The sequence below is a fragment of the Delphinus delphis genome, chromosome 21 (assembly GCF_949987515.2).
Source record: "Delphinus delphis chromosome 21, mDelDel1.2, whole genome shotgun sequence".
Lineage (NCBI taxonomy): Eukaryota > Metazoa > Chordata > Mammalia > Artiodactyla > Delphinidae > Delphinus > Delphinus delphis.
Window position 1 is genome coordinate 21,266,693 of NC_082703.1, and position 19,195 is coordinate 21,285,887.

Sequence of the window (19,195 nt, forward strand, 5' to 3'; positions counted from 1 at the left end):
GGCAGGTGGATTCTTAACCACTGCGCCACCAAGGAAACCCCCCTTGTTTTTTAAAGTTCAGGATTTGGGTTAGAAGATTTTAAAAGACCTTCTGGCTCTAGCAAACTTAGTTTTTACAGTGAGAGGACACTTTAGAATGTATGGTACATTTCATTAAAATTTAGTTTCAAAAACATTTTAGAAAAAATTATAAGAGATATGCCACTGTAACGTTTCTAAGAAGTTTTATTTTTTACATACACGGCCGGATGCTTCAGAGTTTTTAGAAAATCATTTGAGACTTTCCAGCTTGAGATTAGTGTTCAACCAGTAAATGTTTCTGTATCCTTTCACGCTGACCTTTAAAATATTTTAATGTTTAAATTTCTTTAAATAATATACTTGTTAATATAGAATTGTATGACATAAAAAGTGAAGGTGCCCTCCTCTTTACCTTTCTTCTTTGGCCCACCTGTTCCCAGGAGTAACTACAGGTAATAATTTGGGGTTTAACCTTTTATGAAGGTGTGTACGCATATTACACATCATATATGTGTATGTATGTATAGTCTTTGGGGGTTTTATAGTGCTTGTCTAAAAGTTGCTTGAGCAATATGTTTCACAGTGTCCTCACTGGGATGTTACAGGTGTTTTATTGTAATGGTCTTTGATGTTGCTGATTACTAAAGCACACTCAATGTCCTGGGGACAAGCCCTGCTAAAGTAAGGCTTGAATGTAGAAAGATGGAAATGGAATTTCCAGATCACGGTAGTAACAACTATTGAAGAAATTACGCTGTCCACACTGAAAACACCTAAGACTTTAAATACTCCCTTTACCACCAACTGTGCCACCATTGAAAGTTCTTAAACTTAGTGAAGAACAGAATAGATTCAAGTGTTTCAGAAAAATCAGTGGGGAAAACAGTTGAAAATAATACACCCAAAGTGCATGCTTACAGTCAAGGCTTAGTCAGAATAGGGCTGTGATTAATAAAACATTGTGAAAAAGATACAGAGGTACAAGGGCTGTTTCCTTAAGGAAATTGTATGCTTTTGAGGACAAGGGCCTTGTCTTGGCTTTTATATGTGTGTCTCAGAAGGACATATTTGGGGAAGACATTCTATAAAATAAGTTGAATAGCATAGTACAGACTGAACAAGTGGGTGATTTTGAGCTAGCGAACTTTATGACATCATTATTGCTTATAAACATACATTTCATTAATTTTTGGTTTTAGCAAGAGTTCACCAAAAGCAAAAATGTACATTGGTAAAATCATGATTCTTGAAAAGTCATTGTTAAACACAGAGACTCTTGATTTTTAGGTGTTCACATGCATCTGTAAACTGATAAAAGCAAACCAGGCTTCCTCATCACCAGCTGAGCCCAGTGAGGAGACTAGTAAGAGGGAGGGGGCAGGAGGAAGGGGGCTTTGTTGGAGCAGTATCAGTGTGTCAAAATCTTGGAAATTTTTGCTTTTTTCATTGTTAGATGCTTACAAAATTTGGATTTTGGTAACAAATACATTTGCTGTTGAAATACTGCTTCAAATTTTAACCACAGGAAAAGATTCTGACTATTGTGATGTTAAAGTTTGGGGTTTTGACATATATAATTTGAAATTGGAGACTCTCCAAAGGAGTAGAGATGATTTGTGACAATTTGAATTATTTAAATTAATTTAAAAATTCAGCCTTTCGGACACACTAGCTACATTTCCAGTGCTCGGTGGCCACGGATGCTGGGGGCTACCATATCAGACAGTGCCAATTGTAGAACTTGTCCATCATTGCAGAAAGTTCTGTGGGATGGTGCTTCTCTGGCACATATGATGCTATAGTTCATGCATTACTATAAAATAAGCAAAAGGATAAGAAGGCCAAAGTTGTTGCAGGGGTTAGACAAAAATAATCAGAGTAATGGGAAATGTTAATTAGGTGAGCAAACTTTTGTTTTCTTCCTTGATCTTTCCCCTTCCTCTGCTTATTTTCAAGTAGAATAGTTGGAAAATGATTCAAAGTAAATTTCCTGCCAAGCAAGGTGAACACATGACCACGCAACTTTTTTTTTTTTTTAGAGCCAGGACCTTTTCTTTCACAGTTTTGGTTCTTCAAAAACTGCAGATTGCAAGTTATTTTCTCTCTCAGTGCAGTTGGACCTTAATCCTACTCAGAAATCCTTTTTTTTTTTCTTCTCCAGCTGCCATCTAGTTTCATTCATAGTGCTGACGTTTCAAACCCTTTCTTCCAGAACCAAAGCCTTCCGTCCCTCCTTGGCTTCTCTCATTCTTCATGTGGCTTTCAGGCTCTGGTGCTCTGTGTTTACTGAACTCCCGTCTCACCCCTTTGCTCGATGACGTTGAGTAAGCAACTTAATCTCTGAGCCTGTAAAAATATTAATTCATTTATTATGGTACAGATATTGCCATATATATACACATGTGGATTGAATGAGATAATACATTTAAATCTCATAGCACAATACCTGAGCATTTAGTAAGCCAAACAACAATTAGAGATGAGCTCATCTGAGGCATTAGTTGACTTTTGCTTTAGAGCAAACCATCCTAATACTCAGCGGCTTAAAGCAACCACCATGATTTAGTTGAAGATTCTGCTGGGCAGTTCTGATCTTGGCCAGGCTTGGCTGCTCTTTCATGTAGTGCTGGTCTCATTTGGCTGGTTGGCTTGAGGTTGGCTGGTCCCAGATGGCCCCACTCACATATTGGCTGGTGGGTTGGTTGTCTCTTGGAACAACAGAGATGACCGGACATCATCCAAGCAAGTTCAAACTTCCTTGGAATCCAGAGCCCTCAGCAAGGACCTGTGCTCTTTTCTATATGTGCCCTACATTCTCATCTACCTCACTGTTTCTTGAATGTAGTCTTTGCCTTCTGGACCTTGTTTCTTGAAAACAAGAGTCAGTCTTAATCATCTCTGCGTTCTGAGTGGACAGCACAAAATAGTTGAATGAATGCATAAATACAGTTTTGCCGATGTGGACTATTTCGTTATCTTCACCTACTAATCCCGTAAGTTCACCTTTACGTGCCGCCTACCTCGTGAAGTCCATTTGATCTCTTGAACTTTGGGAAGTTTGGAGGTGGTTTTTGGTATTGATTTATAAGAAATGTCGAATATTAAAATCTTACATTAAAGCATTATAGTTAATCTAACATTCTGTCTTAAATGGAGTCATCTCTAAGTGCTATAGTGGCATTGAAAAGCTGTAAATAGTTTTTTAATGATGTTCATAAAAACAAGAAAGTTTGATTTCTTAGTTCTACATACATTTATGGGGCAAACTTGTAATTGTGAATTGGTGAGAAGAAGCCGTATTTGCTCACTCAGTCCACTTACATTTATAATGGTATTGGTCTACAGAAAGGATTGTTTTTTTAGGGCAAGGAAGTTTTTTGTCTTCATTTCTGTTTTTAATTTAACAGAGCTCAGGAGAAAAGAAAGATAAAGTTGTTACAAGAGGCAGCACTTGCATATGCTTTTTTCTGCCTTCGCCCACTCTATTTTACTCTCTAACTTGCTTTTTTGGACCTATTAAATGACTAATGATGAACATTGCCAGCTTTCTTTTTTCTTAAACTTCATGTAAGTCACAGTGGAGAGTTTTTGGAGAGTTGAAATATCATGATGCAGTAAATTATGCAGTGTGGTGTGATGGGGAGTGGGGAAGAATTCCCCAGTCCTCTCATCTGGGCCTCAGGAAAACTAAATTCGAATCCTGGCTCGGACAGTGACTTACTGGTGAATTGGAACAAGTTAATTTATCTTTGGCTCAGGTAGCTGAGTTTGGTAATCTTACAGGTTTCTCTCCATTTCTGAAATACTGTGCTGTTTCAGTTAAGTATAGCTCCTTCTGGAACTTAGTAATAAACATTACAGGTGAGCACCAGTGTTTAAAATGAAAGAAGTGGATACACTAATTAGATATTCAGTACCTACAGGGTCAATAACATGTATATAGAAAAGGTACCCTTTGGATTCATTTTTGAAAATAGGTGTTTGTGAGGCAGGCGCGGTGGAAGGATTAGCAGGATGGAGATGTGCAGAAATTACAGAGGTGCAAGTGGCTGTGGAATGCATCATGAATTCTAGAGCTAAGTTGGTGTGGCTGGAGCGTGCGGTACTTGGGTAGCATTTCCACTGTGTTCCCCTCCCGGTGCAGTTGACTGTACCTCCAGAGCGCATCCACGGTTTTCCTAGTATGTGCCTGCTTCATTAGGACATTTTGTTTTCTCTTTGGGGTTCATTTTGTATGGAAATTCCACAGGAAGCACTTGTTTTCCCCTTCTCTTAGGAGCTGTACCACCTCACGCCATCCCCATAGGACATACGTGCACTGCCCCTCCCTGGTGATGGTGTTCAGGACCAGAAAACTGTGACACTTGTGACAGGATTCCTTTTGGTACAAGTGTGCGAATCTAGGAAGAAAGGTCTTTTTTTTTTTTCAGTCTGAAATATCTTTCATGTTCATGAGATCTTACCTGTAACTTAAATTGCAGTAGCCACGTGAGGCTCGTGGCTGCTGTACTGGTTAGTTCACATCTGGATCTTTATCTTCCCTCGTGGTTACAGTCACTCATTACATACACCCTGTTAGCCTGCGGAATGGTCTCCTCCTCGTAAAAGAAATTCCTTTCCTGGTCTGCTTCCTGCCTCCCTGGCTCTCACTTGATCTTCTCTTCCAAGCTTCTCTGAAGTACTTGGAGGAGAGACTTTCTCCTTAAATTTCTCTGCCTGTGGCCTCTGGGACACCTGCTTCCCTTCCAGCCTTTGCTCCTTAGGCTTCCTCATGGCTTTCTAAACACTCATGGCCCCTACTTTGATAAGATTGGCCCACCCTTTATTTTTTGGTAGGCCCACCATTCACCATTCTTCATACTCTCTTCTGTACTTGGGGTATAACTAAGTCTGTCTCTGCCTCTGTTGACTTCCCTGCACGTCACATCTGTGCCTCTAAATGTCTGTTGGACGTCACCATCACCTGGACCATCTGTCACAGTGCTTGACACATCTTACCTGTAAATATATGTTAAATGGTTTTCTGTTAGCTCCTATATAAGCTATAAATTTGTATCATTTCCAAGTTCAGTGTAGTTTACGTGCCTCTCTTCCTCCAATGCATATTTAAAATTCTGTTCTTTTATGGTTTTAAGAAATTCATGTGTTCACACATTTAAGTGTTTCTTTAGGATAACAGAGATATAACAATATAACCAAGATATACAGGAAAGGCAGAGTCTCATGGACTTTGAAGGATACAAAAAAAGACTTTTAAAGGAGTGCTGTGGGGTGATGTTATGATAAAGCAAATGAAAGAGCTTGGGAGGCCCCGCAGCAGAACCCCAGGCTAGGCCTGTCATGGGAACCCTCAGAAGTGATGTTTAAGCTGAGAGGTGGAGGAGTGTGTAGGAGTAGCTGGGCACAAAAAAAAAATGGATAAAAAGGAACATTAGGATTCATTGCATTTGAATGGAATTAATATTCCATTTGAGTTAAGAGAGAATTAATTTTAAGTATAGAGAGCATGCAAATAACTCCAAACCTAGGAGATGGTCAGGTTTGCTTTTTGTCTTTATATTGAATTGATAATACAGATGTAAGTCCATCCTTTTTAGCAGTCTGGTGTGCTATAAGGAAACTGTAAAGTGAGGAAATTGTATTTGCTAACGGGTATTTATTTATTTGCTACAGATACTTATTTGCTAACAGATATCCCTGCAATGAATGATTATGTTCTGCAGAGCAGAACCCTATCTTGCTGTGAACATGCCAAGCTGTGGCCTAACAGCAAGTTTTTGATGGGTACATGAGGACAATTAGATGGGACTAATCACAGCAATTTCCTGTCATTCTTGAACTGCTTAAAACGACAATCAGAAAGGGTGGTAAACTTTTGACAGGAAAAAAAAAAGAGAGATTAAGTTTAAAAGGTTTTCGACTAATGAAAATCAAGCTTGTGCCACAGTAAACCACATTTTCACACCATTAAGCATTGTGAAGCATTTTCCTTGAACCTCTTTTAATCTATAAGTACGGTTTTGGAAAAACCCCAGATTCTAGCTTACAATATAGTCTTCTGTTGTCCTTATTACAAAGAGAGTGTTGCTTCATTGAATGGTGGGGAAGATAATGTTAATGTAGATTCTTAGTGACTATTTAAGAAAAGAAAAACTTTGAATTAAATGAAAACATAAGTCTTTCATGTCCAAATTTAGGGAAACATTTTGAATAGCCTTTAATTGGTAGTTTTGTGAAATTAGTTAGGCTAATAGAAAATCAATTAGAATGATAAAATCTGTTCTTAAATATGAGTTATTTGAGGTATTTCTCTGTGGAAAACCACAGAAAGCTGGGCAGGAGAAGGATTAGTCCTAGCGGTGATTTGCCACATAAAGGCCTCAGAATCACTCAGTTTGCACCTGTCCGTTATCAACACAGGTTGCAGAGGTTATTTTAGTGGTTGGGGGAATTTTGTTTTTAATTTCTGTGAAGTACAAGAATATATTTCATCAGTTTTAATGGCCTTCTAGGTTCCAACATATGTTGGTAGTTTAGCAGTTGTTGAAGCTCTAGAGAGAGATTTAAACTATAGCTATTCTAGTTTGATAGAAAAATCAAGGAAATAAAGAATATGGGGTTTCTTTGAGGATCATTTCTTCCTTTTTGGGGAAATTAAATGATTGTTATTTGAGCAGTATTACCTGGAAAATCACAATACTTTTTATAACAGTTCTTTATTTTTGAGGGTAGACGACCCAAAGATAATAAATCATAGTCAACATTATATTTTCCAGTGGTCCTTTTTAATACAGTTACAGAAGTTTTTTCTGAAAATTCTTAATCATCTCTGCAGCAGTCACAGCGGATATGGATGAGGTTGAAATCTTGGATAACTTCATCCCACTTTTTAAAAATCTTTTCTGACAAAATGTATGTTGAAACTACTAAACAAATTTTTTAAATGTAACTGATTTGAGTTTTTCCGTTTTCTTAATACTTCTGTCATTTATCTAATGTTTTTAAGCATCATTAAAATGAGAAGGTATAATTAACCCTACCTGGATTAATAATTTTTTCCTCTTCAGAATAAGTTAGGCATTTGCTCAAACTTCTACACTCAGTGTGTGGTTTCAGTTACAGTAGTTTGTAATTACCTTTATTTTTTGAGGATTCATGAACTGCTATCATTTTATAGGTCTCATCACGACTACATCCAGGAAACTAGACCGCGAGCAGCAAGGTGAACACATATTAGAAGTAAGCATTTCTTAATTTTTGATAATTTTAAAAATCTCGTAATCATAAATAATTTGGGAAAGAGCAATCTTACTCATATTATCTAGTAATTCAGAGCTGCTGCTATTTTGTTATATCACCTTATGGTCATTAATAAAAAGGAAAATAAAGAAAACGTTGTGACTGTAGTTCAGGTCTGCTTTACACCCCTGTCAACCCCCAGAAGATAAACAGATGCCAAAATATCCAAGGCAGCAGGTTATGAACAGTGGCGTCCTGCTGCGGCTCCCTCACCCTGATTAGAACTGCACTACACACCTGCTAATTGTCCGCCTCACTCCGGAGCCCTCTCTTCTCAATGAATATCAAAGGCTGGGTGGGAGCAGGTATAAGATACTTAGGACTTGGAAGATGATATTAAGATATTGATAGGAAATAAGATTCGTTTACATATCACGTATGTTTCTCTGTAGCCCTTTTGTGGTAATTTATTTGAGGGCCAGTGTTGGCATTGATTTGACTGTCTTAAAGAAGAGAGTATTTTTAGTATAATGTTAAAAGCTCTGTCGCCCGGCTGCTACTTATGGAACCCAAACGGAGGAAACGATTTGACGAATGCTACAAAGCGTAGTACTTGGTTGTATTTCTCTTTAATTTTTCTTTCTTCTAACGATCACATGAAAACTGATCAAAAGGAAATGTTTTGAGAGGTTAAAATTAAAATAGTAATTATAATTTTGTTTCATTTTGAGAGTTTGGGAAGGCAAATCACGTGCTTTAATTAAAGCAGCTACTTTACTTAAGTACTCTTGACAAGTACCATGAAGATACATTCATTCCCACTTTTATAAACAACAGAATTTGCACCTGCCAAGCTTCAGAAAGAACATAGTTCCACAGAAAAGTTAAGTCTACTTTAATGTTTTTAGCATTTCATTAATTCACTTGGGATGACGTGGTGAGGGGAGTAACTACGGCCGTCCCTTTTAATGTGCACACTGAACTGAAAATGAACATTGGATCTGAGGGTGAAATGGTTTCTCATGCATTCAGAAGCATTCACCAGCATAACCCTCAAGAATCTCAGATCTTCATTCCTAAAATGAATACATGAATAATCTACTTAGAATAAAAGTTACTTTACATTTCTTTTACTGAAAATCTCATTTAATAAGTTGGTCTTAAATTTAAATGTTTATGTTCACCCTACCAAACATGGGAATCTTGTGTACAAGAAAAGAGAGAGCCAGGCAAAATAAAATGATGATTGCTAGTATTAAAAGGCCTGCTACTTAGCATGTATTTTAATCGGATGATTTAACTTATTTTATTGACGAAGCTTAAAAATGACAGTTTTTAAATGCAGTATGTGAAGATTTTATTTTTAAGCATGTACAAGAGGACTCTAAATATTTAAAAGCAAAATCTTCATGTATCTCTTCCTTCGCTTAAAAATACTGAGTTTTTGGGAGCTTAACGTTTACAGTTAGGGCGTGTGAGGAAGAGGGGTGACGGGTAAGGAGAGAGCGAGGGCTCAGAGCCGGTGCTTTCCTAGCCCCTGGCCTCCCCCCGGCCTGCCCCCAGTCCCTTTGTGAAAATGGAGAGGTTGCCCTGCCCCCTCACAGGGCTGTGGTCGGAGTGAGGAATCGGTACGTGTCCATAGTGCTGTGTGAATTGCAGAGGTTTATAGAAAAGGTGATTGTCATTAGGAAGAAGACATTCACTTTTTATACAGTATATTTTAAAAACATTTCTTGATGTTGTTTTTTTTTTTTAAAAAAAAAAACAGGTTACAGTGACAGACAATGGTAGTCCCCCCAAGTCAACCATTGCAAGAGTAATTGTGAAGATCCTTGATGAAAATGACAACAAGCCTCAGTTCCTGCAGAAGTTCTACAAAATCAGACTCCCAGAGCGGGAAAAACCAGAACGAGAAAGAAATACCAAGCGCGAGCCTTTATATCGTGTTATAGCTACAGACAAAGATGAAGGTCCCAATGCAGAAATCTCCTATAGCATTGAAGAGGGAGATGAACATGGCAAATTTTTTATTGAGCCAAAAACTGGAGTGGTTTTGTCCAAGAAGTTTTCTGGAGCTGGAGAATATGATATTCTTTCAGTGAGTGAAGATCTAGTCTTTGAATTTCTTCCATAATTTGACCGTTAATCTAGTCTTATGTCTCTCATAACTTTCTCTCTATTCAGTAAAATGGCCTCAGTGCTGTACCTGACAATGGGAAGTATGGGTTTGCTTTTCCCTTTTTTAGTTGTCATTCTCGTTATCTATGTTGAGTATGGCATAAAAACGTTGCCCTTTTTATCAGGCATTAAATGGAATATGGAATTAACATGGAATATATACCGCACAGATATTAAATGTTTGAAATTGGTTCAGTTTCAGACCAAACCAATCAATGCTTCATTTATGGGATGCAACTTTTCATTTGCTGTTTTTTATCCCCTCTGCCCATATTTTATAGATTAAGGCAGTTGATAATGGTCGCCCCCAAAAGTCATCAACCACTCGACTCCATATTGAATGGATCTCCAAACCCAAACCATCCCCGGAGCCAATTTCATTTGAAGAATCATTTTTTACCTTTACTGTAATGGAAAGCGATCCAGTTGCTCACATGATTGGAGTAATAGCTGTTGAGCCTCCAGGCATACCTCTTTGGTTTGACATCATTGGTAAGCTGCATGACGGTTTTCATCATCCTTGTATAGATCACACTGAGGGGAACCCGCCTCTGGTTTTCTGATTTGGGGGCATATCTCAGAATTTAAAATTGGGAGTAAGACCTATAAGTGGAGAATTTGTTTTAAACTGCAGTATTTTGCTTGCATAATTTTTCACTATATCCAACATATATTAAACTTGTTTAAAATAGGTGCTCTGTATGTACCTTATTAATATAAAAATAAAGTTTTTAAAAGTGTACCAAAGAGATACAGAGAAATCTGAATGTTTGGTCTAAAAGCACAGCTTCTTAATTTTTCCTCTTGATACATAACATATAGCACATAACTATTTTTAGTGATTATGATTTGAATGTTTAAAATAACTATGCCTACGTGATTGTCGCATGTCAGTATTTTATAGGGAATATGCTTAAAATTTATAAGTTATAAAGGATAGTGTCAACTGTGGCTTTTTAAGTTTGATTTACCTCATTTTCAGTAGAAAGCAGGCTTCACTAGATTAAATCACCCTGTGATAAAAATTATATGCCTAAGCCAATTCTTTTTTTTCTGTCATTGAATTTAGCTAGATATTGAATGTAATACAACGTACTTAAAACAATTTCACATTAGACTTTGGCGTCTTAGTTTTTTAATTCTTATTTCTTCACAGTATTTTAATTACAAGTATATTTAAAATCAAAAGTACGTGTTCGGGTTATCTTTGGTTGGAACCCAATATCCCTTTTCCCTCTTCACCCCGGAGCCCTCCTGCCCCAGTTGCTGTCTCAGCGGGTTGAAGCCGCAGGGACCACAGGGCGCAGGGGTTCGGGCTCTACCTCTTGAACTTTCTAGACAGCTGGGCTGTTTTCCCTACTTTGGTCTTTGTATGAAATTGTTTATGTTATAAACACCTACGAAACCATTACAGTTTAGTTTTAAATGAACAAAAAAAGATTCTTTTCATAGTTAACTGCAGTCAGAATAGTTTGCTTGCTGTCCAGTAACTCCTATCGCATTTCCAGATGGGCAGACTGCGGCTGCGCAGCATCTAACCTCACGTGTAAACTGACTGCCTTTGGAACCACTTTGATTGATTGCTCTCCTTGTTCTGTGCTTGCCTTCCATGCTTGCTTCTTTTTGGCTGTGCCAGGAGACACATTTGCTAGAGAAGTGTTTTACGTCTTTCAGATGACTTGTGACCTGAACTGTACAGCAGAAGGTATCTGCTGAGATCACATAATTTGCCTCAGATTATGAGATCTAAAGAAAAGCATCCATTTTTCAAACTTTTTTCTTTCCAGTGACCATCTTTCATTGCTTTTTCTTTTCATAGTGGGCCCATGGTCGTCTGTTCCAATTGCAAACATTCTGACTTTCCATATATCCCTAGATCCTTATTTTTAGATTTAACTGAAGACTGTTTTGTGTGTGTGCTGTTTTGCTTTTTGGTTGGATTTAGTAATAGAACTTCATCATGATGTTTAGACTTTATTTTCATTCCATTCCATTTCATTGATATAAGTATCTCACATTCAGTGGCTTTGAAGAGAGTTTATCTGGAATATGATGGGGAATGCATTTGGATAATGTTAGTAGCACAGAAACCTTTTTTCATTAAGCTTTGTGTATGACAGCAATGGGAAAAATTTTCAAATAGTGAAAATTCTCAACTAGTAAGAGTCCGGACTAACCAGTGATAACTACCACAATTTTTTTTTTCCAGAGTTAACATTTGTTTTTAATAGTTATTTCATTAGAGCAATATGCTCAAATCGTCACAAAATTTTTTTTTTAGTAAATTTTTAAATGGCCAACTTTTTGGTTACTAAATGATATGAAATGTAGCTACTGAGATATAAGTTAAAGAGGTATTCAGAACCCTTGAAAAAACAAACTGAAAGTAATTCATTGGTAGTATTAGAAACGTTTTTGTTGTTGTTTGCAGAGTTGCTTCCTTGCTTCCTCTCATTTAGTAGCTTCCTCGGCAGTTATGGCTCAGCTTTTTTTTCTTTCTAGTAAGCCAGCATTGTCTTTCCAGTTGGTCCTTCTTTTCTGGTCTTTCAAAATGAAAGCTCTTTGGAATCACTTTGACCAATATATCAGAAATTTTTCTTTCTTTCTTCGTTTATTTTTAAAACTGCCATTAAAAACTAGAAAGCCACAAAATAAATGACAAATTTTCATCCCGTGACCTGTTTTTACTTTAACGTTTGTCCTAACTTAAACTAGGTGGCAACTATGATAGTCACTTTGATGTGGACAAGGGCACTGGAACCATCATTATTGCCAAACCTCTTGATGCAGAACAAAAATCAAACTACAATCTCACAGTCGAGGCTACAGATGGAACCACCACTATACTGACTCAGGTAGGCAAATTGCTGATGATACAGTGTTCTGATCTAAGTGTCCACAGGCAATATGAGCAATTGATTCTGCCCTCTGAGGTTCTCAGATCAGAAGTTACTATTTTGATATAGTTTATGCACATGTACACAGCAAGGATTTTTATTTAGGGAATGAAATATCACTGCAAATCCTGTTTTAGGTTTTGAATGTAATTAACCAGTTTTGAAAACTTTGAAAGAAGACAAAAAAAAAACACGTTATGCCATCAAAATCTTTTATTTTTACGCTCATTTTGAATTGTACTAGTATAAAGTATATCACTGTCAAGGGTGACTTGTCCAAGTCATTTGCATTAAAACTGGTTAAAGTGATTAATTATCTTTTAAAACACTTTTTTAGGTTTTTTCCCCCCTTGACTACCTTAGGCTGTGTAAAATAACTGATAAAACTGTTCTATTCCTTTAAATATCTTTATTCCTATCTGATGATTAAGACATGGTCCGATTACTGGCATTTCAAATTGAAATGTCAGAACCCTATAAATTACATTTAAGTTCTGTTCTTTCTTATCAGCTTCTCTGATTCAGAGTGGGGGCTGTTTGAGAACTTCTTAAATACTTGCTGTGTGCCAGGTATTGTTCTAGAAGCTGAGTAGTAAGAAACAAAATCCTGCCCTCTTGGAGTTTACATTACAATGATAAAGCCAAAGCCTTGTGTTTAATGTGCTGTGTGTGAAAAGTAAAAGGAAGAAATTAAATGTTAGAGGATAAAATGCTTCTGAATTCCAATTTCCTATCTTTAGATTATACTATTTTAAATCTTAAGACAGATCATTTACTAAATCATTTAGTTGCATTGAAGAATAAAAATTAGTCTGTGATGTCTTTTCAATTAATAAATGAATAGATAATTTAAAGTCAGTTGTGAAATGACCTTATTTCTTTGTCCAAATGCTTGTGATTTTTAATGTATTTAAAATTGATAATATGAATCATGCTTTGGGGTCATTTTGAGGTTGTCACGTAAAAGTACCAGCACAGTATTAAAATTTCAGCCTTGTCAGTAACTGTTCTCATTGTAGAAACTAGACTTTAGAGCATGAAAATGAGAAGAAAAGCATCAAGAATTGTAATAAATTGAACAGGGTAATTCTGAAAGTTAAAGAGTGTAACTGTATGTAGATTAGTTCAAGTAATTGACTAACCAGAAGTCTAGCAAAGGAAACTTAATAACCAGTAGAAATGACCCTCTGTGCCAAGCCTTCTCATTACTAAAGATGATATATCTACCTGTAGCATTTATCACTTACTACATAACTCACAGTAAGTGTAGTTTTCATTAGTATAGTTAAGAGCTTAGTATGAAATACGGTGACTAAAATTCCCATAAAACCCAGTAAATATATTCTCTCAGGGACACAGAATTTCTTCAATTTCAATGCTTCGGGCATACTTCTGTAACTTAGTTTGAGTCATTTTCAGAGGGTCTTGATAATATCCTAGTGAATTGCTGGCAGGGAGAGGTAGAGTATCAGAGAGCGGTCCAGATCCCAGGCTGACCTGTCCAGGTGTGGGTCATTAGGGAACAATGACCAGTAATTAGGTTTTGATTTCCAGTCTGGGGCTGAGAACAGGGAGATAGGAATCTGAGTGGGAGGAGAGCAGCAAATACCAGCTGAAGAGGGACACAGAGATCAGAACCCAGCTGACAAGGCACTGGAACACAGCAGGTAGATTCCTGTTTGTAGGTGAAACTCAGGAACCAGCGGAACAGGTTTTGCCGCATCACGGTCGGTAGCAGCAGGTGTCAGATCTGAGGTTTGGAGAGTGTTTTCCGTTAAGCCAGAGAGCATCCTCCCAGAGGGGAGTAGTGGCGGAGGATGGTGATGTAACTGCCAGTGCTCTGTTGAAGCAGCTTTCCTTGCTTTGTTGTCCTGCTGTTTCCGCTGAGGATGTTGCCCAATATTAAATCACGTCACTTTGCTTTATCTGTTATCTCAAGGTAACTTACCAAATCCAGTTCACATTTTTTCCCTTTCTTTGAAACAGCGTTGCTTTCCTGTTTTCTTTCAGTTTCTCTGGAACATCAGCATTGCATACTCTGGAGCAGGCCACTTTATTTGAATCGGGGCTCTGCCTCTTACTCCTATGCATGGGCAGGTGGCTACGGCCCTCTGTGCTTCCATTTCTCCTCTGGAAAATGGGCACAGCGACTTTGCCCTCATAGGACAAAGTGAGACGACACTCGGGTGCTGGCCCCTCAGGCCCTCAGGCCCGTCCCCAGTGAGCGCTCCCTGCGTGTTCCCCGTTGCACATCAGCACTGGTTTGGGCTCCTGTCCCCCTGCTTGGCACTGAGTCACCTTCCTGTCTCCATTCTCTGTCTCTGCGATTCATCCTGCACTGCCTGCCAACTAGCACGGTCTTCCTGACTGGGAGGAGGACGGAAGGTGATTTGCTCCCATCAGACAGTTCAGAGCACACAGGCCACACAGTTCTCAGCCTCTGCTTGGGAGCCAGGCTCTGCTCTCGGACCCCACCTTCTCCCTGTTCCTTTTCTTTGTCACCCCCGGTTTAGGGTCCTCCTCTGAGGTGTCTGAGAGACAGGATGTTCCCTTCCACCCTCGCCTTCACATCTCTGACTGAGCTTTTCCTCCTACCCCAGTATACGTTCATCTGCCAACCTAAAACCTGTGCAAGCAGAGCTTGTCTCCTCCTCGAAAGCTTCCTAAATGGCCTGCACCACCTCTGGACTCCTGAAAACTTCCTTGATAACATAGGAAACCTGTATGTACAAGGCATTGCCCAGTGAGGTTGAAAGCTTCAGGGGGCAGGGGTGCTCCATACTTCTTTACACCCTCCTTAAATGCAGCAAGTGCCGAGCATGGACGTGCCCGGGAAATATGTGTCAGTTGAACTGCTTTATCAAAGAGGGTTGTTCTTACTTCAGCTGTTCACATTTAGGTGGGGTCAGTTGATCTTGGAGCAGGATTAAACTGCGTTTGCCCAACACTCCTTCCATGAGAAAATAAATTTTAAATGTGTAGTGGAGGGACTTTCCTGGTGGCACAGTGGTTGGGAGTCCGCCTGCCGACGCAGGGGACGTGTGTTCGAGCCCTGGTCTGGGAAGATCCCACATGCTGCGGAGCAACTGAGCCTGTGCACCACAACTGCGAAGCCCACGTGCCACAACTGCTGAAGCCCGCACGCCTAGAGCCCGTGCTCTGCAGCAGGGGAGGCCGCTGCAATGAGAAGCCCATGCACCTCAATGGAGACCAAACGCAGACAAAAATTTAAAAAAAACAAAATTGTGTAGTGGAAATGAATATGTAGTGATTTAATTTATAGAAATTATCTTTATAGCCTTTGCTTCTGGATCATCATTGACCTTTCAAAGTGAGGCATCTGTAGTTTTAAATGTTTACATAACTTTCACATAAACCCTTTCTGTGGTTTGGTGGATACATTTAGTGTTCATATAGTTTAATGTTACAGATCCACCGCTGAGGTCTCAGTATTCTAGGAGAACGGTGGTATTGTCTTCATGGAAAGGCCTCTAGTCCGTGTTCTTGGCCCCGTGTGGTTAACACGCCACCCTCCCCCATGCGGTACTAGGACTTTGGCCTCCTGTGCCATTCGGACTAGTGAGGTTTGTTCCATATGAGCTAGTGAAGCTCATGTTTCTTGTTTATAACTGTGACCATCTTTTACAATTGTAGTGATTTCCATTATGCCTTATCCACATGTGTCTTTTCAATCTGAAAATTAATCTTCTTACTGTCAAGTTAAATTTTTTTTTTTAATTTAACTTGGGACTGAGTTTTTAAATATCTTTTTTTTTCCTTTAAGGTTTTTATTTAATATTTATTTTATGACCTACTTAAGAGAATTCTCTCTCTTGAGTGTATTTAAATTGCTTTTAAGAAATAAATGTATTTACTATCTGTGCAGTTTTGTGATCACAAAAATATAAGGATTTTAAAGCACATTTCTCATTTTCCTTTTTATTCATAATATTGGTAGGGATTTGGAATCTCAAAGATTAGAACAAGAACTTCAGATACTGTGACCATTAAGCAGCACACTCACCTCAGTAGCTTGGTAGTTACAGGTGCAAATCTGATATAGGAAATCAGTCTTCTGTGAATCCTGTTAAGTAAATTCTTTATCTTTACATGAGCAATCTAGAAATTTCTGTGGAGACCTAAGAGAAATTAAGCCTGCATTTCAGAAAGAAATGTGTGTTACATTTGTGTGTGTGTTACATTTTTCTCTCGAAAATTAGTCTCAGGAATTTAGAAACGTTTTTATTATCTTATTCATATTTATATAGGTAATATGTCAATGAAAAATTTGAAAGATGTTTTTTATTCTGGATTTTGGTTGCTTTTATTTCTCATGTTCGAATTTCATTTTGCTCAAAAATTAGGGTTTTTTTTTTCAGTGTGCATTTGATTTTTTTTCCCCTGATTCTTTAAATACTAAAACATCATGATTAGGAATATTATTGTTATGTGAGTAATTTTGTCATCACAGGTATTCATCAAAGTAATAGACACAAATGACCATCGTCCTCAGTTTTCTACATCAAAATATGAAGTTGTTATTCCTGAAGACACAGCACCAGAAACAGAAATTTTGCAAATCAGTGCTGTGGATAAAGATGAAAAAAACAAACTAATCTACACTCTGCAGAGCAGTATCGATCCATTGAGTCTCAAGAAATTTCGCCTTGATCCTGCAACTGGCTCTCTCTATACGGCAGAAAAACTTGATCATGAAGCCATTCAGCAGCATGTTCTCACAGTCATGGTAGGGCTTTCTGCTCATCCTTCTGACACACTGTGTGGTTCCTGCAGGGTTCCATGTGATTGAGAGTGATCTTTAATCAATTTTAAGGAAAGCTTTAACAGGATCAATAATATGCTGATTCTTTTAGGTACGAGATCAAGATGTCCCTGTAAAGCGCAACTTTGCACGGATTGTTGTCAATGTCAGCGACACCAATGACCACGCCCCCTGGTTCACGAGCTCCTCCTACAAAGGGCGGGTTTATGAATCAGCAGCTGTCGGCTCAGTTGTGTTGCAGGTTACAGCTCTGGACAAGGACAAAGGGAAAAATGCTGAAGTGCTGTACTCTATCGAATCAGGTATTTTTGGAGCACTGCTTTTATAACTGCTTTTTTTTTTATAACTGTACTTTTTTTATAGGTTTATAACTTTGCACTTGTTAGAAAGTATGTTTTTTCTAAAATTAGTTCTAGACGTTGAAACATTTCTGTGTATCAAAACTGCTTAAATTGATAGCTACCATTTTACATGTTAGGAGAAAGAGAAAAAATTAACTTTTAATTCATTGGAAAGCAAAGCTAGAGAGTCCTAACTATGTTTGGGTAATGTTCTTGGAGATTCATAATATTAGCATAATTCAAGGCTCTGAGAAGTCCTGCAGTAAAGAAAACTTTATTTGACCAATTCAGGATTTCCAAAATGGTTTTAACCACACAATCGTTTTCCTCCATAAACTATGAAGTACTCTTAGGGTAAGGCTGGCCTAGTGATTTAACATTTTTCTTTTAGTCAGAGCATATCTTCTCTTGGGCAGAGCAGGAAACTCTGTGACAGAGTGCCAACTCATCCAGTTCTAATTGGGTCACGTCTCATAAAGGGTGTCCATGCCTCTCCTACCCCTTCCAGGCTTTGCTTTTCTGCCACTTTCGCCCCCATGCATCTTTCACAGTTGCATTTCGTTCGTGGAATTGGGTTGGTACAGTAGGTCCCAGGGTTGGGACGAGGGCTTGAAGAAATGTTGAAAAGGCTAAGGGGCTTGCTGGAGTTGGGCAGGAGACAGCAAAGCAGGGAGACCAGCTGGAACTGTGGGCCTGGACAGCTCTGGGTGTGATAGGGCAAGAGGTCCAGAGCCTTGCTGGTGATTCCAAGAAGGAGGATCACCAGGAAACGGTGGTGACAAAGTGAAATGTTGTTCTGTTTTCTGTTTGATGCTGCTATTCACTCATTCATTTCTTTATTCCGTGGACTCTCATTTTATATGCCCGGTGCCCTGCTAGGAGCATTTGTACTTGTGCTTGATAGGTAGGGGTTACTATCGGTCCACAAATGTATGTGCTTGCAAAAGAATTCTGCCCCTGATTGAAACAGGGATCTGCTTTAGAGCATGTGATTTATTCAGTCAGAAATCATCTAGCTTTGGGACTTGCCCGACTCGTGCCAAATACTGTGAGTAAGTGATTAAATATCAAGAAGGCAGCTTCCAGTTTTCCATCTTTCTCAGTGCCATTGTCAGTACAAAGGTTAGACTCTTTCATTCTTTCTCTATAGTGATTTTAGAATATTGAGATCATACACTTAACTTTTTTTCTGTAAGTCCATACCGCTGCATATTTAGAAATTATGTATCTTTTCTAGGCATTAGAATTGATAGAGGTACAATTAACTGAAGATCATATAATCCAAAGCTGAGCAAGTGGAGAGTACTTCTTTGCTTTATCAATGTGTTTTATGTGGTTAAACTATTTTCATCTTAATATATTGGAAGTTTCATTTATTTCCCTGAAAATGACCAAGCTTAAGCCATCCCTCACAAATAAGACCTCATATACTGCCCGAGGTTGCAGTGTTAAAATGTGTTATAGTGTAGTTAGTGCCCTGAATAAAACTGATTTTTCCACTGGTTCAGAAATTTAACCATTAAAAAAGCGCATTCCATTTGTACGTGCCTGAGCACTTCAGTAAAATAGTTTTCCCCCCTGAGACAAACTTACTGGATTTGTGTAGGAGAAAATGTTAAACTTTCCCTTAGCTTTCACATAGTTTTCAGCAATTGGGCGTTTAAAATATGATTGTTGGTGCCTGACTGAAGGCATGCACATTCTTTAAATGCTTGTAATGACTGATGGGATTAGTA

The 19,195-nt window shown here is 38.4% G+C and overlaps 1 protein-coding gene across 3 annotated transcripts in view; it reads left to right on the forward strand.

Moving 5' to 3' along the window:
* Positions 1 to 19,195, forward strand: part of FAT1 (FAT atypical cadherin 1) — a 119,950-nt gene that overhangs the window by 66,354 nt on the left and 34,401 nt on the right. For all 3 annotated transcript variants that reach the window (XR_009517868.2, XM_069540291.1, XM_060001166.2), the window contains exons 4-9: positions 7,199 to 7,260; positions 9,029 to 9,358; positions 9,720 to 9,930; positions 12,154 to 12,293; positions 16,807 to 17,082; positions 17,210 to 17,420. Coding sequence is in view for 2 of the 3 variants with exons in the window: in XM_069540291.1 (XP_069396392.1) it covers positions 7,199 to 7,260; positions 9,029 to 9,358; positions 9,720 to 9,930; positions 12,154 to 12,293; positions 16,807 to 17,082; positions 17,210 to 17,420 (1,230 nt within the window). In the remaining variant the exon portion in view is untranslated. The remainder of the gene's footprint in view (positions 1 to 7,198; positions 7,261 to 9,028; positions 9,359 to 9,719; positions 9,931 to 12,153; positions 12,294 to 16,806; positions 17,083 to 17,209; positions 17,421 to 19,195) is intronic.